Source organism: Acinonyx jubatus, chromosome B4, assembly GCF_027475565.1.
Source record: "Acinonyx jubatus isolate Ajub_Pintada_27869175 chromosome B4, VMU_Ajub_asm_v1.0, whole genome shotgun sequence".
In the NCBI taxonomy this organism is placed as follows: Eukaryota; Metazoa; Chordata; class Mammalia; order Carnivora; family Felidae; genus Acinonyx; species Acinonyx jubatus.
In genome coordinates, this window is record NC_069387.1 from 108,285,921 (window position 1) to 108,307,944 (window position 22,024).

General features: G+C 33.7%; 1 protein-coding gene across 5 annotated transcripts in view; it reads left to right on the top strand.

Annotated features, from left to right (window-relative positions):
* The window catches only part of TMTC3 (transmembrane O-mannosyltransferase targeting cadherins 3), a 60,445-nt gene that overhangs the window by 27,170 nt on the left and 11,251 nt on the right, over nucleotides 1-22,024 (top strand). For all 5 annotated transcript variants that reach the window (XR_003424320.2, XR_003424321.2, XR_003424319.2 and 2 more), the window contains exons 6-11: nucleotides 227-399; nucleotides 6,171-6,423; nucleotides 11,419-11,567; nucleotides 13,352-13,472; nucleotides 15,932-16,043; nucleotides 20,183-20,286. Coding sequence is in view for 1 of the 5 variants with exons in the window: in XM_015073956.3 (XP_014929442.1) it covers nucleotides 227-399; nucleotides 6,171-6,423; nucleotides 11,419-11,567; nucleotides 13,352-13,472; nucleotides 15,932-16,043; nucleotides 20,183-20,286 (912 nt within the window). In the remaining 4 variants the exon portion in view is untranslated. The remainder of the gene's footprint in view (nucleotides 1-226; nucleotides 400-6,170; nucleotides 6,424-11,418; nucleotides 11,568-13,351; nucleotides 13,473-15,931; nucleotides 16,044-20,182; nucleotides 20,287-22,024) is intronic.

Genomic DNA, 22,024 nt, shown 5'->3' on the forward strand with positions numbered 1-22,024 from the left:
GGAACCATTAGGTAATTTGGAAATGTACACAGTAATACCATCCAATATGATTCATTATTGGGTAAGATTATTGGACTCAGTTTTATTCCTTATCAGTTCCACACATTGCTCCATACTGATTTTATAATTACAGTCAATTTATATCTAATCTTGCATTTTGAATGTATTGCATTGTTGAAAACGTTGTAGTATATTGTTATTTAAAACTTTTTTTTTCCTTTTGCAGTATACTTTGCCATTATTATGTACTACTGCCAGACAGTTTTTCCGTGGGAAGAGTAATATTCCATTTTCTATGCTGCAGACACTAATAAAACTCATTGTTTTGATGTTCAGTACACTATTACTTGTTGTGATTAGAGTCCAGGTCATTCAGTCCCAACTTCCAGTATTCACCAGGTATGGAAATTCTGGTTCTTTTTTTTGTTTTTGTTTTTTTTTTGTTTTGTTTTGTTTTGTTTTCATCCTTTCTTTAACTCTTGATGTTCAGTGATTATAATAGAAGTGTTTGATTTACATTGAGTTTTTTTTTCTTTTTTCATGTTTGTTTGTTTGTTTGTTTATTTATTTATTTATTTATTTATTTTGAGAGAGAGTAAAAACAGAGCACAAGCAAGGGAGGAGCAGAGAGAGAGGGTGAGAGAATTCCAAGTAGGCTCCACGCTGTCAGCACAGAGCCCAATGTGGGGCTTGATCTCATGAATCATGAGATCATGACCTGAGCTGAAATTAAGAGTTGGCTGCTAAATGACTAAGCCACCCAGGCGCCCCTACATTGACGTTTTTTTTTTAACAGCTTTTTGCATAATTAATATTTTTTTAAAACCTGCATATATTTATAATGTACAAATCAGTAAATTTTGACATATTGAGTACACTCATAAAACCAACGAATGAAAATAATGATTTTAACCTAATGAAACTTTAACCTATTTTAACTTAATTGGTTATTAAGTGATGTCTTATATAGTTTAAGTGATTTTTATCTACTTGTTCTATTATTAAGTAGAGGATGTTGAAATCTTTGACTATAATTGTAGATTGGTCTATTTCTTCTTGTAGTTTTTACTTCATGTGTTTTAAAGCTCTATTTTCAAGTGGTTAACATCTAGGATTATAATGTCTTGATGAATTAATCCCTTTACCTTTATTAATGAGTTTCTTTATCCTTAGTAATAATCTTTACTCAGAAATTCACTTTATATCTCTTTTGTTAGAGTTACATGGTTTATCTTTTTCCATCTTTTTACTTTTTATCTATCAATATCTTTTTTTTTATTTTGAGAGAGCAGGGAGAGACAGAGAGAGGGAGAAAGAAAATTCCAAGCAAGCTTTGAACTGTCAGCACAGAGCCCAGGGCAGGTCTCAATCCCACAAACCATGAGTTCATGACCTGAGCTGAAATCAAGAGTTGAACACTTAACCAACTGAGCCATCCAGGCACTACTATCAGTATCTTTGAAGTTGATATCTTACAGGCTGCATATAATTGAGTCTTCCTTTTTTGTTTGATCAGATAATCTGTTTTTTAAATGAGGTGTTTCAGCCATTTACATTTAATGTGATTTTCGTATTGTACCATTTTTGTTTGTGACTAAAGGACTTTATCATTTCTTGACCTGTAGGTCTGTTGATGCCAAATTGTTTTAGCTTTTGTATATAAAAATATCTTTATTTTACCTTTGTTTTTGAAAAATATTTTCCCTGAGTTTAGAATTCTACACTGACTGTTTTGCATTCAGCACTCTAAAAATGTTGCTCTACTATTTTCTAGCTTGCATTGTTTTTACTGGGAAAACCTCTGTCATCTTTATTTTTGTGCTTCTGCATATAGTGTGTCTTTTTCTCTATGCCTGCTTTTATTATTTTCTCCTCACCATTGTTTCTCTTTTTATTTTATTTTTTAAATTGAGACATAACTGATATATAACACTATATGAATTTTAGGTATACAGTGTCATGATTTAGTATATGCGTATTGAGAAATTATCACAATAAATTTACTTAACATCCATCACCACACATAATTACAGAGAATTGTTTTCTTGTGATGAAAACTTTTACAATCTACTTTCTTTGCAGCTTTCAAATATGTAATATGGTATTATTAACTGTAGTCCCCATGCTGCATATTACTACTGTAGGACATACTTATCATATAACAAAATTTGGGTGAAGGTGGTCAAATGATACAAACTTCTGGTTACCCTTACTTTTATTTTCATGTGCACTGTGCTTAGGTTAACTGAGTTTAGAATCTATATGTTTTAGTATGTAAATTTTGGAAATGTTTTAGCCATTACTCATTGAAATTTGTTTCTATTCTTCTAGGACCCCAATTACATGTAAATTAGGCCTTTTGAAGTTGTCACACTAATGCTCTGTTTATTCCCCTCCCAAAACTATTTTCTCCGTTTTCATTTTGGTAGTTTCTTCTGCTTTGAATTCAAGTTCACTGGTCTTTTTTATGCAATGTCGAGTCTCCCTTTAATTTTTTCTAGTTTTTTCATTTCAGACAGTTTTCATCTCTAGAAATTCTGTTTAAGCCTTTTTTCTATGTTTCATGTCTTTACATGTTCTAGTACTTTAATGTCTTCATCTACTAATTTTCTTGTGTGTGTCATTTCTTAGTTTAGATTGAATAATTTTTCTCCTCATAGATTATATGTTTCTACTTTTTCACATGCCCAGTAATTTTTTAGTAGATGCCATATGTGAGTTTTACTTTAATATATTCCTATAAATATTTTAGAGCTTTATTTTGGGATGCATTTAAGTTATTTGAGAGATGTTTCATCTTCTAGTCTTGCTCTTAAGCTTTGTTATATGAGACCACAGCAGCATTTATGATAGAGGTAATTTTCTTCCACTACTGATTCTGTCTGATAGACTGTGACTTATGAGAGCTTTTATTCTGGCTGCTGAGGAACTATTCCTAGCTCTGTATGGCATTTGAGAATTTTTATCTAATTCATTTGAGAGGTAGTTTTCTATTTCTATTATTTTTCCTGCTGCTGTAACAAATTAGCAGAAACTGGGTAGCTTAAAGCAGCAGAAATTTATTCTCTTACAGTGATGGAGGCCACAGTCCAAACTGTGTCAGGCATAGTTGGTTCCTTCTGAAGACTCTCAGGAAGAAGTCTGTTTCATGCCTCTTTCCTAGTAGCTTCTAGTGGTTGCTAGCAGTCTTTGGCATTCCTTGGTGTGTTGCTGTATCACTGCAGTGATTATACATTTGGTTTAAGGCTCACCCTAATCCAGTGTGACCTCATCCTAACTTGACTAATTACATTGGCAAAGAACCTATTTCCAAATAAGGAAAAAAATCTGAGGTTCTGGATAGACATGAATGTTTGAGAGACATGGTTCAACCCACTACACTGACCTTGAGTATTTCCATATATATATGCTGATTGGTTCTGATCAGTACTACAAACTGGAAGGAGACCCTCTACAGATCTGAGTTCTCTTTCTCAGCAGCTTTCTTCTCTCTGGTATTCTCCCCCACTGACTCTATCGACCTGGGCTCCTAGGGATCCCAGTTCCATCTTCACAACTCAGGGATATTCCTAGGCTCCACTGGGTTCTCCCTCAATGCTCCACAGACTAAGAACTGTATCCAAGTATTGAACTTTCCAGGTAGGGTTTCCCTCATTTGTTTTCCTTCTCTTGGGTATCATTGTCTTTCTTTGCCTGATACCCAACTGTGTTATGTCTTGTCCAGTTCTTCTCTCCTTTAAGACTAGAAGCAAAAAGGGGCGCCTGGGCGGCTCAGTCAGTTGGGTGTCTGACTTCAGCTCAGGTCATGATCTCACTGTCCGTGAGTTCGAGCCCCACATCAGGCTTTCTGCTGATAGCTCAGAGCCTGGAGCCTGCTTTGGATTCTGTGTCTCGTTCTCTCCCTGCCCCTCCCCCCACTAGCACTCTGTGTCTCTTTCTCAAAAATAAAATAAAAACGTTAAAAAAAATTTAAAAAAAAGACTAGAAGCAAAAGTTATACTGAATTTAACAGTCTACATATCTTGTTTTCCTGCTCTAACATTTAGCATTTTCCCATTTCACCTTTTTCAGGGTAAAATTTATAATGAAATTTATAGGGGCACCTGGGTGACTCTGTCGGTTAAGCATCTAATTCTCAATTTCGACTCAGGTCATGATCTCATGGTTTGTGAGATTGAATCCTGCATTGGGGCTCTGCCCTAACATTGCAGAACCTGCTTGGGATTCTCTCTCTCTCTCTCCCTCTCTCTCTGCCCCTCCCCAACTCACACTCTCTCTCAAAAAAATAAAAAAGTTAAAAAAAAATAAAATGAAATTTATACCGTTTCTTACCCAATTTTATTTAAGTGACTAATGTTACATGCAAGATCTTTTAACATTTCCACGCAATATTCCTTTCAGTAGCATTTTTTTCTTTGAAGAATAATTACTTTCTAATTTCATGAATTTTTACTTCTGAGTCTAGCTGTGCTAAACTGAACCAACTTATTTAAATAGCAAAATATGGAAAAGAGATTAAACTGTAAATATTTTATATTTCCTTCTTTACCCTCATATTCAGTGTTACTGTTTTTATTCCTTTTAGAGAATTTGCATCAACTGTTTTTATCTCCATTTCTGTAGTATGATAATGTGGTTTATATGTATTAATGTATTTTGTGTATGTGTGGATTGCTATATGGATTATATTACATATAAATATATATTTTCCAAATATAAGCATTTAAAAGTATGCGTATATATAAATTTCTTGTATTAAATTATCGGTGAAGTTGACTATAATATGGTTTCACATGCTTTGCCACATGTTCTTTTTCTATAGTACAGTTATTAAATCAGCTATTCTAAATAAACTATTAATTATAAAACTGAACTTCGAATAGTGGATTATAGGAAAAAAGACAGCCTTGTGTTCAGTTCTGTTCGTTATTTGATAATTCAAGCCTTGACTCAAGATTTGTTATTTTTCATATATGTAGACATTCAAATATGAAAGTTTTAAAAATGATGTTATTTGTTTAAATAGTATTTACTATTTCCCAGCCATTTGAATTTTTAAGAAGACCAAGTCAAATAAATGGTAGAGGTTGATTTTTTTTATTAACTCATTCATTATAAAATGAGAAATTGGGCTTTTAAAGACTAATATTAACAAAACCAATAAAATTTTGAATGTAGCCTAAAGAAATGAGTATCTGAAGCCATTCATTTGAAATATTCTTAAAAAATGATTTGACTATGGTTTGACTTAGTTTGCAAGAAGCAGACTGAATTAATGAAACGTACATGTAATATATCATGGCCTGGACAAATATAAAATAGGATATAAGCAAACTGTAAGAGACTCTTAACTATAGAGAACAAACTGAAGGTTGATGGAGGGAGGTGGGTGGGGGATGGGCTAAATGGGTGATGGGCATTAAGGAGGGCACTTGGGATAGCACTTATATATATAAGTTATATATGTTATATGTAAGTTATATATAAGTGATGGATCACTAAATTCTACAGAGAAACCACATATGTTTTACCATGTATGTTAACTAGAATTTAAATAAAAACTTGGAAAAAAAGTATAAGCTTATGTTAGTATATAGTAGGAGAAAAAGTAGAACACAAATAAAATGTTACATAGGGAAATACAGCTACTATTCTATACTGGAAATTTGGTTTCAGCTTCCTAAAAGTCTAAGCAAAGAGGAAAAGCTCATAGGTGATACAGTTTTTTCTGTCCATGACAAAAGAAAACCTTTCTTTCTAGGAAGCATAATTTTTATTAGCATTTAGTGCTGAAAGAAGCATCTCATGCAGAAGAAAATATTGGTTAGTGTTCTCCAAAGCACTCGTACAGCACCTACAACGAGTCTATTAAAATGTTCTTTTTACTTTTAATCAGGTTATAATTTAATGAAAGCACTTCTGCAGGGTACACATGTCTGATCTAGTTGCCCTTCCAACCATTCCTCATAGATTCTCAACTAGATATTTCATAAGGGTTGGACATTTTGAACTCCAGTGAAGACTGAGGTATTCATAAAAAATACTTTGTCATTTTAAGTGAGATTACATATGAAATACTGCTTTTTGGTATTTTATTTATATGTTACATATTAATTTTGTGTTTGAAACGTGTTTTAGATTAAATAACTTTTTTTTTAATCTTTTTACAGATTTGATAACCCAGCTGCTGTAAGCCCAACTCCTACAAGGCAGCTAACTTTTAACTACCTCCTTCCCTTGAATGCTTGGCTTCTATTAAATCCTTCGGAACTGTGCTGTGATTGGACCATGGGAACAATACCACTTATAGAATCATTTCTAGATATTCGAAATCTTGCCACATTTATTTTCTTTTGCTTTTTGGGGGCTTTGGGGGTATTCAGTCTCAGATACCCTGGTGATTCCTCCAAGACTGTTTTAATGGTAAGAAAACTTTCTTAATTTTTCAATTGATAACGACATTCAGTTGATTTAAAGACCACCTTTAATTTGTCAAAGCATCTTCTTAGAAACAGTATTTTTGTTTATTCAACATCACCCTAATTTATTAATTTATATATCAGAATTTCATATGCAGGCATATATATTCAGCATGTAAAATAAAAACTGGTTATAAATTTCCCTATTTGGTAGGAACTCTGAAATCATGAAGCATCCCTTTTGGCATCATTATCTTCTACTTCTTTATCCAAGTAGATTATACACTTTTTTTGAGGAAATGGATCATATTATATACTTTGTTTTCTTGACACAGAGAAGAATGTCATGTAAGGTAGACAGCTAGAAACATATTAGCTCTTTAGTTCTCATTAGTAAGACTTCATTATTCTATGAGTTATTTTTTACTATGTTCAGAGGACTCTGATTATGTACAAAGTCTTCTTATTCAGGATGTATTTCTTTTTAATTTTCTTACTTTGCTGTCACTTCTAACAGTTTTGTTTTCCTTTAAATTATTGAAGACAATAATAATCTTTAACATTTTCTTGAGCATTTGCTACATGCCAGAAAGTGTTTCTAATACTTTACAAATACATCATACCTGGCTGCAGTCACTAGATTAGTCATTCACTAAAAGTTTTTTGTTGTGATCTGTGTACCAGGCAGCATTTTAGGCACTGAGGATATGATAAATACAAGGCCCCGATTACCAGGGAATTGGCATTTTGGAAAAATTTGAAGCTAATCTCTGATATATAGAGACAATTGAAAGAATATAGGGTTTGGGAGAAAGATCATATTTACTATTATTTTTTGATCTGTTGAATTTGATCCTAGTGGGGAATTTGAATAGCACCTGGTGCCTGGAGTTCAGAGGAGACGCCTAAGCTACACATAAAAAATTGATTGCAGTATTGGCATAGAGATAGTAATTGAAACCAGGATATGATTAAGAAAGTCTATGGCGATTTTAGAGGTTTCTCACCTGGGGTTTTGTCACTGTTCTCAAAGATAGTAATCAGCTATTACCATTGTAGATGCATGGAATAGAAGATAATTCATACACATAATTAATGCCTTGGAGTATTTGGTCTTAATTCTTCCTCAGTAGATAGTTGAAGGGGCTGGATACAGTGAAAAGAAAAGAAACCTACAAGTAGGTCTTTAAAAAACTTCTATATTTGGGGGTGCCTAGGTGCCTTAGTTGGTTAAGCATCTGACTCTGGATCTCAATACAGATTTTGTTCTCAGGATCCTGAGTTCAAGCCCCACGCTGTGCTCCACACTGAGTGCAGAGCCTGCTTAAAATAAGTCCGTCAGAGAAAGATCTGTGATTTCACTTATATGTAGAATTTGAGGACCTTAACAGATGAACATAGGAGAAGGGAAGGAAAAATAAGATAAAAACAGAGAGGGTGGCAAACCATAAGAGACTCTTAAATACAGAGAACAAACTGAAGGTTGGTGAGGAGTGTGTTAAATGGGCTACAGGCGTTAAGGAGGGCACTTTTCGAGATGAGCACAGGGTGTCAGATGTAAGAGATGAATCACCAGGTTCTACTCCTGAAGCCATGACCACACTGTATATTAACTTGAGAAAATAATAAAAATAAAAAAAAAAAAAGACCTTCTGTATTTAGATATTGTGTAGAAGAGAATGAACCTAAGTAGGAGCTAGACCAAGTGGACAGAAAGGTAAGTAAATGTTTTAAGGAAGATGGAATGGTTATCACTAACAGATGCTGTGAAGCAGAAAAGTGAGATCAGTCATATTTTACCTCTTTTGGTGTATTAGTTACTTAAATGAAATTTATTTCTGTGGAAAAATTTGATTAGGAGATGAGGACGTGAAGATTGCTAGTGTAGATAACCAACCCATAGGGTAACTCAACTTTGAATATTTCAAAGGATGAGCAAACTTGAATTTATTACTACCTAAGTGAGAGAATACTATGCCGACTTCAAGTATCACAGACTGATCTCATGTAGAGCTTGGAGGAAGCATGAAGATCTAGATTTGGTGTACCTTCAGAAGTAGGAGAATCACTTTCATTGGAGTACTCAGTTGGCTGACTTTTAGAAGCAGGGGATGTCAATAATGGGTTGATTTGCAAAAACATACTCATTGATTTGAATTGTTGATTAAGTGGGGTTAAAACGAGCTACTTCATACCCCCACTATAAAAGTGCTTTCGTAAGAGTGTGGGAACTTGATTTACACCTGAAGTACATAATGAATGGTAACGTTACATAATGGTAACGTAAATATATGTTGTCAAAGGACATGTTTAAGATTGGGGAGACAAGAGCATATTTAAATATGGATAGGAACGATACATTTGATTAGAAAGTGGCTGAGTAAATGAAGGGATGGCTAATTGTGAGATTTGTGCGGAGCAAGGGCCATGTAGATACAGCTCAGGTTTGGCCTGAGACAGATGGAGATGCCTCTTATATCTCAGAATGGATGGAAATACATGTGAATGTGGATGTTGGTTGGTATAGGAGCAGGGAATTGAAGGAATTCTTGTTTTATGAGTGTAGTTTTCTCTGTATGTTTGGAAGTATAGTCACCTGCTGAAAATGTCATGGATCAGAAGTTTAAAGTAATCAAGATTTAAAATCTAGGAGAGTGGGAATGAGCCTACCAAAGAAACCTAGAAATTCTGAGCAGTCTTAAGAATCATTTTGAAGTTGACCATGAATTTTTGATGATACTGGTCTGTTCTGCTTTGGGACTGTCTCTAGTAGTGCTTTGTTGCTCAGGTAAATACAAAGGAGATATATGGTAGAACACATCCAAAGCCGAGGTTCTGCTAAAAGAAAGGAAAAATAAGGAAGGTTGGGTGAATTTAAAATTTGGGCAAATAAAGTAATGATTTATGTAATGTAAGCTGAATAAAAAATAAAGAGAGGATCGTGCCGGTGAAGTAAGCATAGATTTACATAAATTTTATTTTATGTGTATAAAAGAACAATTGTGACCTTAAGTACTGCCTTAAGAGAGTACTAAACAGGTTATTTTTTATGGTGATATTTTCTGAAGATCTATGGAAGGGACTGAGTAGATCAAAGGAGTACCTGCCAAGTACCAGATACCATGATAAGCACTTACTAAATAAAATGCCATATGTATCAACAATATAAGCAGTTATTAATCCCTTTTTATGAAGAAACACTGATTGGCAAGATGATTGAGTGGTTTACCTTATTATGTTACATAAGAAATAAGAAGTCAAAGAGATTTGTCCAAACTCTGTGAGCTTTCCACTACCACCTTTTCTTTTCTGTTGTTGTTGTTTTTTTAATGTTATTTTTGACAGAGTGCAAGTGGGGGAGGGGCAAAGGGAGAGACACAGAATCAAAAGCAGACTCCAGGCTCTGGGCTGTCAGCACAGAGCCTGACATGGAGCTCGAACCAGCAAACCATGAAATCATCACCTGAGCTGAAGTCAGATACTTAACCATCTGAGCCAGCAAGGCACTCCTAACACCTGTTGTTTTAAAGAGAATTTTATGTTACTGAAGAAGGAACTTATGGTAGCCATAGTTACCTAGGTTAGCATATACCAGTAGAGAACATATTAGAACTTTTCATTAAGTTAATTAGAGGCATTCCTTATCTAGGAACCGGTAGGTTTTTTGTGAGATTGTTTTTTGTGTATGCAGCTTATGCATCACAACCAATGCATCTTTGAATGAATTTAACACTTTTAATTCTTTTAAATAAAATTGCTATAAGGAAGCCATGAATTATTTAAAAAAAAATGTTTGCTTGTTTGTTTTTAGAAAAGGACTACATATTTTGGAATGTCTCTTTCGCAGCTAGCTGGTTATTTTTATCAAGCACTCTTGGGAAATGGAAAGTGAATTATGTACTCTGAATGTTTTACCTTTTTGATCAAAAAAGAAAACACTAAAATTTTAGATCTATAAATTAGCATGATACTGAGCAGTTTGGTAGTGCTTTAGAGTTATTTCCTTATTACAAGTCATTAATTTGTGTGATGGAGAAATACACATCTCTGTATCTATATTTTGCTAATAAAATATAATAAAGGAAAAACAATCTTTCCTCTCAAACTGTTAGAAGACTCAAACTTCTGAAGCTGAAGGAACAATTTGCAGTTATTCAGTTAGATACTATAAAACAAATTAGGGTAACAAATTGTGGAAGCAGATATCCATAGAAACAGGTGTCTTAATAACAACCAACTTCTTTTCACAAGTTATTTGTGTGCTAGCTGTTTGTATCCTATCTTTTTAATGGCTTTATAATCTAGCAACCTTATGTTAACTCGTTTTCAAAATGGCAAAAACAATCTAAGCATTTTTATGATGTTTTATTTCAATGTACAGTGTTAGAATTTTAGAAATTCTTGTAGAATAAAAGACTACTATTTAATGGGGCAGTTTTATTTTTGTGTATATACTAAGCCACTGTTAAATGTATATGATCCATCAGAATGTTATGCAAGTAATGCTGGGGTACAGAAGTAGTAGTCTACTGCCTTGTCTGAAGTGTACCTTATGTCATTTCCTCAGTTTCCAATATTTGAATAGTTACAGTAGTAAAATTATAAAAACTTGTATGGTTGGTTTTCTTTTGTTAAAACCTGTTAACATCTTTATCAGTTTATTTTTACCACACGTACTTTAGTTGGATGTTTAAAAATTGTCTTATTTATATATATTCCCCCCAAATTTTTTTTATTTAATTGGATGATCTCTGGTTATAAGTTCTAGCTTGATCTCACTTTGGTGACATAATCCTGATGTCTGTTATTACTATCCCTAAGTTGCCTTCCTTATGTTTAAACTAGTATTGTTTAGAGTATTATTAAAAATGGTCCACCAGTACAGTGAACCATTGAAATTAATGGTCATTTATCATTCAAGTTAAATGATACAATATTTGGATTTTGCTATTGAATGTCCACATATTTTTTAAATAAAATATCTTATTTTTCTTTGTAGGCACTTTGTCTAATGGCATTACCATTTATTCCTGCATCAAACCTTTTCTTCCCAGTGGGATTTGTTGTTGCTGAGCGAGTATTATATGTTCCTAGCATGGGGTTCTGTATTTTGGTAGCCCATGGATGGCAGAAAATATCAAACAAAAGGTGAATTAAAATGTTAGTTCATTTAATGCTTACAAACTATAGAATTAAGTGTGATACATTTAAGTATTTAAAGTGTTTAGTTTTATAAGTCGTATTTTTATACCTTTTTATTTTCCATCTTGATCGTTTCCTCATATTTCTGTAATTGAAGTTAAGAAAGCTCCATGGCACCCACCTCACCCTATGTTCTTTCTCTTATTTATATAATTTTGTTGTAAGCCTGAAACCTAACACACTTTGAGTTAGACCCAAATGAAAACAAGGATATTATTGAGACTACAGTTACAAATTACCATTGCCACTTCCACATGCAGTGAACTAAGATATAGGCTTCTTATTTAAGTGAGTCATGTTGATTTAATATATGTAAAATGCATATAGTAAGCAGTCTGTAATGATATCACTATCTTCATCATAACTACCATGTCCTAGAGGCCTCAAACTAACAATTAAGGAACAGAATATTCACATTGTATATATGCAAGAAATGGTCACCGACTCTGCTTTCTCACTTTCTAGTCATCCTTCAACACACAGAATTCTGACTTCTCTCTATATCATTGCATTCTAGTAACTAAATCCAGTCAGTGCTTGTATTTAAAATTTATTTCCTGGGCATCTGTAAAAAGTGCCTCTCCTAATTCTCTTCCATGTCTCTTCATCTCTGTTCAGACTCTTCTCAGGTTCTTATTGCTATAACTGCTCTTTATTTATTTCTCAGAGTTTTATTCACAGCCATTTTTATCACATTGCATATTCTCTCTGGATGATCTCATCCATGTCTACAATTTTTGCTAACATCTACCAAGCCTTTTCTCTTAACTTCTACCCATTTATCCAGTTATAATTACTACCAGTTTTTGAGTGCTTCCCAGGTGCCAAGAGCCATGATAGACCTTTTAGATTTGTTTTCTCATTTAATCTAACTTTCCTTAACTCTGGTGTGCACATTTGAAAATTGAAGCTCATACAGGTTACTGAACCAGATTACCTCAAGATCACACAGCTAGTAAATAGTAGACTCTTGATTCACATTTACATCTTACTGCCTCCAGTGTCCATTTTCTTTCTGATCCATGCACTCTTATCCTGATTAAGTGGATCTGTCAAAATGAAAGAAGTTGAACTGTGTTACTGAGACAAAAAAATAGACTCAGAGAACATTAGTAGTGAATGTGATCATAGGGATTATTGAAGTGTAACCTTTTTATACATGAGGAATTGTTTCCCAAATAATTAGCCTAAAGCTATATAAGCTATATTGTATCTATTATATAAAGAGTTAGTTTTACTATGACTTATCATAAATAACTCTAGCTTTAGAATGTAAAAATATTCAAAGAATGTCATGATAATCTGTGGTATAGATGCAGTCTGGGTAAGCCAAAATTTTTTAAAATACAGCCAATGATAAAATTGACCCTTGATAAACACAATTAAGAATGTTCAAGTTGTAAGTAAAAGCCCCCCAAAAAAAGTCATACTTAAAAATTGGTTTATCGGGTTTTTTGTCATTAAACTTAAGCAGACTTTTTGAAATAGAGACCAATAGTGGAATATTTAATATAATTTAAGACTGAAGTAGAAGGCAGTGTGCATAATATTTAATTTTTTGGTGTTGCCTTTGAAGTTGGATGATTGTTAGAAGGATCCTCATTCCTTAAAATAAACTCAAACATGATATTTGGGGATTTTAACATATTTCATACCTCTATTGTAAAAGGTAAAATGCTTCTGGTGATATAGATAATGTTGTTTTTGTTCTGCTTTTTTCTCTTAAACAGTGTATTGAAAAAGTTATCCTGGGTTTGTCTGTCTATGGTGATATTCACTCATGCCTTAAAAACACTCCACAGAAATTGGGATTGGGAGTCTGAATATACATTGTTTATGTCAGCCTTGAAGGTAAAGTATTACCCAGAATGACAGGAAAGTATGTCATTAATTATTTCTTATAGTCATGTTTAAGATGTTTTTACATTTAATTAGACATTTAACTGTCAATTTTAAGTACTTCACCAAAAGATTAATAAAAATTTGTTCTTTATATAATATATACCATAACCAGGGCTCTGAATAGTACTTAGTTGTATGTCTACAGCATATATGAATAATTTTCTAAATACTATATAGTTGTTAGAAGCTCAAATGATAATAGAATGTTTAAGAATACTGTAGGGGAGCCTGGGTGGCTCAGTTGGTTAAGCATTGGACTTCGGCTCTGGTCATGATCTCACAGCTTATGAGTTCGAGCCCTGCATCAGGCTCTGTGCTGATAGCTCAGAGCCTGGAGCCTGCTTCGGGTTCTGTGTCTCCCTCTTTACCTCTCCCCTGCTCAGGCTCTATCTCTCTTTCTCAAATATAAATAAACATTAAAAAAAAAAAAAATTCAAGAATACTACATATAGTTCACTAGTTCTAAAGGTGCACTTTTTCTTTTTTCTTTTTTTTTTATTTTTACCTTTTAACATCTCTAAAATCAGAATAAATCTTAGAGTGAGAGGCATCTTAACAATTTGTGGCTTATTTTTTTCTTTTTTTTTTTTTAATTTTTTTTTTTTAAATGTTTATTTTTGAGAGAGAGAGACAGAGCAGGAGCAGGGGAGGGGCAGGGAGAGAGGGAGACACAGAATCCAAAGCAGGCTCCAGTCTCTGAGCTGCCAGCACAGAGCCTGAAGCAGGGCTTGAACTCACCAGCCGTGAGATCATTACCTGAGCCAAAGTTGGATGCTTAACCCACCGAGCCACCCAGGCGCCCCTAGTGGCTTATTTTTTTCTTAATGGTGAGTCTTAGAAATAATAGCATCTTAGATTCAATGAAATAAAATACATAACAAAAGTGGCACTTTACTATGTGGAAGATAACCGGTGGTTACAGTATGGTAGTTAAGATATGCACTGGCAGGAAGGAGTGATAAAGCATTTCTGTAGAATGGACAACATCTAGGAATAAGGTCTTTTTAAAAATCATAAAATTTGGTTTCTGTAAAAGTTAAAACCAATGATTTTGTTTTTCAGGTGCTTCTCTTCAAATCTGTAAATTCTTATTCTTTTTGACTATTTCTGTACTCCCATTGCCTGGCTTTACTAGAATACTGCTTCATTCCAGTAGTCAATGTCATTTCTTGATTTGACATCAGTTTAAGATCACATGACTATCATTTAGTCTCAGTAGCTCCACTCTTTCCTCTAGCTCAGAAGTTTATAAATAGAAGAGACCTCATTACCATTCCTCTTAATCTGCACTCCTAAAATACCAGTGGAGCCCCATAATTTTCAAGATTTTTGCTTATCCTTACTCCTAGGACAATCTCAAAACCACAGTCCTAGTCACTGAAGCTAGTTCCTTGGCCAGCTACCATCCTCTTCCTGCAGGAACACCATGCCCATCAGTGAACTCTGAAAGCACAGATCAACTTAGAACTTTAATCCCAGGGCTCCCATTACCATAATAGACCACATAAACAGCTTTATAATAAGCCTAAAAAATAAATAGTGAAGTGTTAAATATATTCTCATGTTCAAATACCTTCTCTTCCAAAAGAATATAAATAGAGCAGCTTTCAAACAACATTATAGCTTGTTTTTTGGTTTTCTTTTTAGTAAGGTCTGTGTCCAATGTGGGACTTGAATTCACGGCCCTGAGATTAAGAGTCACATTCTCTACTGACTGAGCCAGCCAGCAGTCCAAGCTGCTTTGATCAAATAAAAGTTTTAGTAAAATTCTAATGTATAAAACAGATGAAGTCAGACTGTTATGGTTTTAGTATGTTGATGTTAAAAGGAAGGAGAGTAAATTGGTGAAGCTGTGTTCATTTTGCTCATTTCTCCTCTCCAGGGACACCTCTGTCAAACACTCCATTTCTAATAATATACCAAATATCTATGTTAATTGGAGATATATATATATATTTAGATATAGATATAGATCCACAAGTTTTTCTTTTTTGGGAGAAAGTCTCAATTACTTTTTCAAGTTTTATTGAGGTATAATTGACATATAACTTTGTGTTAATTTAAGGTGTACGATGTAATTTATGGATATATTACAAAATAATTACTGCAACAAGTTAAAATCTGTCACGTATTTACAATTTTTCTCTTTTGATGAGAATTTTGAAGGTCTACTGTCAGAAACTTTCAAATATACAACATTGTTAACTATAATCACCATGCCATACCTTGCATCCATAGAACTTATTTATCTTGTAACTGAAAGTTTGTATCTTTGACCACCTTCACCCATTCGTGGATATCTCTGTAGAATACTCCATTCCTAATGGTATACCAGATAAATATCTGTGTTAATTGGAGTTGTATTTTCTTAATTGTAACTAATTTCTATCTATGCTTATGTATTTAAGGTAAATAAAAATAATGCCAAATTATGGAATAATGTGGGTCATGCTCTGGAAAATGAAAAGAACTTTGAGAGAGCTTTGAAATACTTCTTACAGGCTACTCATGTTCAGCCAGGTAAGCATTATTAATTAATAAAACTATTTGGATAGCTTGTTTTTAAAACTTGAATTATATTTGGGAAAATAAAAGTAAGAGGTTTGTTCATTCCAGGTGACTTGAAAACTATAGTGCTCGATGATGGCTTATTTTGAGTTGGATTATATGTTAGAGCTACTTAGACATTTAAGGAATTTATTTTGATATAGCAGAGTTGTTGGGTGGTACTGATAATCAATTTGGTGAAGTATAGCTTTGCCAGGTACAAGTACTTGGTGTTAAAATAATTTTTCCCCTCATTGTCAGTTGTCACTGTTTGCCTTTCTTGAGATAATTGCTGATACTTCCATTAGTATGACTTCTCTACAATATTCTCAAAATTGCTGTTTCTAATTAGCCATGGGCTAAGAAAATAGGTAAACCAGTTTATTTGGGATTCTTTCTCTTCCTCTCTTTGTCCCTCCCCTCTATGTACGTAAAGTACTTGAAAAAGTACATAAAGTTAGAAACATTGAATTTGGTATTTAGAGGCATCCTAGCTTTTTCTTTGTTTTTTAGTTGTGTTCTTCATAGATTTGATAGATGAAATGGCATATATGGAGGGACATCAAGAGTCCTTTTTTGTCAGTGTTACACATACACAGATAGATTCATAAGACTGGAGATAAGGGATATTGAGACTAGAGGTAAAAATTTGGGGTAACAAGTATCTAGATATTTAAAACCTTGGAACAGTTGAGCACATAAGTAGGGATTCATAACATTTTAAAATTACTTTAAAAAAATAAATGAAACATTGAGTCTGAAGGCTTTTCTTGCTTAACCAGAGTAAGATTATAAATTATGCAGTGGTCTGAGAAGGTGACACACATGTTGTGTTAAACGAAGAATTGTGGTTTTTTTGTTTTGATGGTTACCAGTGTTTAAAAAAAAAAATTCCAATTCACAAAGATAAAATTTTTACAAATGGAATTGCAGTTTCCATAAACATCTTTACAAGACAAGGATAGATTTTTGTCAAGGAACACCAGAATTCTATAAGGTTTGTTTTGATTTCATTTTTATCTAAGTCCAAACCTTTGAAATTATTCATGCGAGAAAAAAATCATGGACCTGTAGTTCAACTTTGATGTTGTCAATATGAAAATGTTTAAAGAGTATTTATGAGTTTTTAGGTGTTTTTAAGTTTATCTCTTTAGATGAATTGACAGATAATTTGTAGATAGGAAATACTGGAAAGCAACATAGATGCCAGGGCCACCAGTGTGAGATTGCTTAGCTTCATTATTGGTGGAAAAGGAATTATTAGGTACAAAGTTGCCTAGTACTTGTCAGTTCTCATTTACATTGAATTAAAGATAGACTGCTAGATTCATGCTATTGTTGGTTTGGATAGCACACTTATAATAGCAGGACTGTCTGTTGAAAACCTATAGCTTTTTAAAAGTCATTTAAATGTCATTGCTTTTTATATCTTGTCTTCTTTTCCAACCCTTTTTGTTTGTTTTCAAATTTAAATTTACTTTACTCTAGTAATGGTTATTTCCTTCTCTGAAATCTTAAAACTCTGTTAACTTATAAGAAACTGCTTAGAAATTTTGTCTTTCATTTTATTAGCTTTCTTGTAGGATATCTAATTGCTACCATAGTTCTTTGAGAAAGTAGGGCTGCCTTACTCTAGTGTCTGAAGTCTGCGTTGATGACAATATCTCCTTGCCATAATTTTAAGAACCTGATTTCCGTGGGTATTAATTTGCCTTGTCTTTCATCCAAGTAGGTAACCTCTTTCTTTTCTTTTATTAAAAAAAATTTTTTTTAATGTTTATTTTTGATACAGAAGGTAGAGTGTGAAAGGGGTAAGTGCAGAGAGAGAGAGGGAGACCACAGAATCTGAAGCAGACTCCAGGCTCTGAGCTGTCAGTACAGAACCCAATGTGGGGTTTGAATCCATGAGCCATGAGATTATGACTTGAGCCAAAGTCAGACGCTTAACCGACTGAGCCACCCAGGCGCCCCAACATATTTCCTTTCTACGATTGGAGCTGATGTCAATAACATTGTAAATACTTCACTGAATTTTGTTTATCTAAACTACCAGTTTCTTTGTTCTTTCCTTAAATTCTCACTTTATAATTAATTTTTTTCAGGTTCTTAGTAACTTAGTTTTTCTAAGTAACTTTCTGATCTCTATAATAAATGGTATAGATTTGAGGAGCCTGAGTGGCCCAGTCAGTTAAGCATCTGACTTCGGCTCAGGTCATGATCTCATGGTCCATTAGTTCCAGCCCTGCTTCGGGCTCTGTGCTGATAGCTCAGAGCCTGGGGCCTGCTTTGGATTCTGGGTCTCCCTCTTTCTCTGCCCCTCCCCTGCTCAGGCTCTTTCTCTCTCTCTCTCTCTCTCAAAAATAAATATTAAAAAAAAAAAAAGAATTAAAAAAATAAAAACTTTAAAAAATTAAAAATACGTAAAAATAAATGATACAGATTTATTTGAAATTAAAAAAAAAGAGCTATGTAAGAGCAAATACTACCTACTCTATTTTTATATGCTCTTGGTAATGCAGTGAATTTCAACCTTGGTTCTACATCAGAACCTCCTTTGAAACCTTGTAAAAACATTTTCCCAGATCATGTTTCTATAGATTCTATTTTGATAGAGTGAGGAGGTGCTGAGGTTATCTGACTTTTTGAAAGTACATAGGTATCCTAATTTGCAGCCAGGACTGGGAATGGTTTGCCTAAGCAATTTTTTTTCTTTTTTTTTTTTATTTCCCTCTTGACCTCTCCTGAAACCCCTTAAGACTCATTGGGGCGCCTGGGTGGCTCAGTCGGTTGAGCGCCCGACTTCAGCTCAGGCCATGATCTCACCGTTAGTGAGTTCAAGCCCTGCGTCGAGCTCTGTGCTGACAGCTCAGAGCCCGGAGCCTGCTTGGGATTTTGTGTCTCCCTCTCTCTCTGACCCTCCCCTGTTCATGCTCTGTCTCTCTCTGTCTCAAAAATAAATAAACGTTAATTTTTTTTTTTTTAAAGACTCAGCAGTACATCAAAAAACAAAAAATCAGCCCTTTCCTCCCAATCTTGTCCCTTACTTCTTTAACCAAACCTGTGCTGCATATGACATTTTCTGTGCAGTGTGCACAATTACCAGCCTGAAACATAATGTACCAAGATTTTAGGACTGTTTACTGTCGTCCTAAGAGAATGACTAAGATATATATGCTTGGCCCCTATGTGTCCTAGGAGGTGCAGGCAGAAAACTATTCAGCAGGCAAAATCATTGGTGTGATAGGCAAGTAGAAATCATAATGTGAAACCTTGTCATGTCTGCGAGAGATTCATCCAATAACATTTGTCTGATTTAAGATCTTCTCTCTTCTATCTTTATTCCAAACCTTTGAAATATTTACTGGGAAATGTGTCCTAAAAGTAGTATGCAGTGGGCCCTAATATCTTTCTTATTTAAATAACATATTTTTTGTTTCTCTGAAAAAATTTGCTGTGGGTTTGATTCTCCATACCAGAAAATCAGAGAAAAGTTTCTGACATACTGATAGTAACACAGCCTTTTAAAAAGTTATAAATATGTTATGTAGGATGGGCTGCTGCATCTTAAGTGGTACTGGAGAATCCTAATATTTTATTATACTTGCATTCTGACCACATTCAGAAAAATTTTAAAAAACAAAATTGCAGAGTTTTTTCACAGTCTCATTGCCCCATCCCACCATGCATGTATATTTGTTAGTTATAACACTCGAAATAATTCTAGGAATCATGATCTTTTTCACTTGTAGATCTTTTTACTTTTAGAGTTGAGCCATACATTTTGAGTGAATTCCAGAGCTATGCATCAAGGAAATGGAAACAAGCCTTAGTATAGTATAGAAAAATCTGAAGAGAAATGATACAGATTTCTTTATTACCTCTATATCTCCCCTTTCATGTCATATATGCAGTTTCTGTCCTTAGAGTACTTTATGACATAATTTTCTAGTATAGCATCGATCATTCTGTGCTAGAAGAACTTTAAGGAGGATGCAGGACCTGTTGCTTGCTTTTGTATTTTTTTGCCTAGTGTTTTGTTGCTAGAAACTTTGGGTTTACATTGAATACTATTTAGTATATTTGCCAACAAATGATTTTTTTTTAAATTTTAGATGATATCGGTGCTCACATGAATGTAGGAAGAACTTATAAAAATTTAAATAGAACCAAAGAAGCTGAAGAATCTTACATGATGGCTAAGTCCCTGATGCCCCAAGTAAGTTGTCATAATTTATTTCTATTGTGTCATATCTACTAGATGTCCATATTGAATAGAATTACCTAGATTATCTTTTCTTCAATTTGTTGATACAAATGTAAAGTGTCCAATAAACCATTTATTACTACAAGTTTTTATTTAAATTCTAATTAACATATAGTGTGATAATAGTTTCAGGTGTACAATATAGTGATTCAACACTTTCATACAAGTGCACTCTTTAATCCCCATTCCCTATTTCACCCATCTCCCGCCAATCTTCCCTCTGGTAACCATCAGTTCTCTATATTTAGGAGTTTGTTTCTTGTTTTACCTCTCTTTCTCCTTTGCTTGCTTGTTTCTTAAATTCCACATGAGTGAAATCATATAGTATTTGTCTTTCTCTGACTTATTTTGCTGAGCACAGTACTACAAGTTTTATAAAGGATTATATTTACTTTTCTAGCTCACTTAATTAAAAAAAAATTTCTAGGAGAGCTTGGGTCGCTCAGTTGGTTAACCATCCAACTCTTGAGTTCGGCTCAGGTCGTGATCTCACAGTTGGTGAGTTCGAGCCCCGCATTGGACTCTGTGCCTGGTAGTGTAGAACCTACTTGCAATTCTCTCTTTCCGCCCCTCCCACATGCTTGTGTGCATACACTCTCTCAAAAATAAATAAATAAATTTTAAAAAGGCAAAGATTAAACTTATGTTTGTAAAAAATGTTATAAAGTTATGAATTTTAGATATTCTTGATTATAAGTTATCAATGAGTTAAGTAACTTTAAGTGAAGAGATTTTTATATAGTACATTAAGCACTAAATGCAACATTATTCCTATCAAAAGATAAATGAATAAAAAACTAATAAAATGAGGGGATACACCTCTGTTGCTGTATTGTGTTCAGTTGTAACAATGACACATGCAGAAAATTCATTGGATATTATAATATAGCATGAAAGTTGGAAAGTCAGATCCTGTCTTTCATCAGAAAAGATAGTTTGCAGGGCACCTGGGTGGCTCAGTTGGTTAAGTGTCGGACTTTGGCTCAGGTCATGATTTTGTGGTTTATGAGTGAGTTCAAGCCCCATGTCAGGCTCTATGCTGACAGTTCAGAGCCTAGAGCCTGCTATGGATGCTGTGTCTCCCTCCGTCACTGCCCTTCCCCCACTGGTGCACTCTCTCTCTTTCTGTCTTTCTCTTTCTCTCTCTCTCAAAAATAAACATTAAAAAAAAACTGCACTACACTCTTCTCAATGGTAGTATATATTAATATTATATTAATAATTATAATATTAAAATAATATTAAAATATTAAAATATTAAATTAAAATAATATAAAATAATTATAATATTAAAATAATATAGTAAATATAATATTAAAATGTTTCAAAAACAGTTGGACCACATGATCTTAAGCATTGTTTCAGTCCTAAGATTCTAAAGTTATATTGTGTTCAATATAGACTTTTTTCAGATATAATTTATTACTTTCATTGAAAATTTGGGTCTATATATCTTTTATAATCTTTACTTAACCTGAATAATCAGTTAACAAGGGAATTTTATTTCCTAATTCTACCAAATGAGGCTTTAGTATAATAACTCTTAACAAATTAACCACCCTGTCACAACCAGGAAGTACTTTGCTGACAACATGGAAGCTGACATGCTGTAACAAATACACTAGACTGAGAGGAAAGAGACCCGAGTTCTTTCTATTCCTTGTCTGATACAAATATGCTAACAGACCTT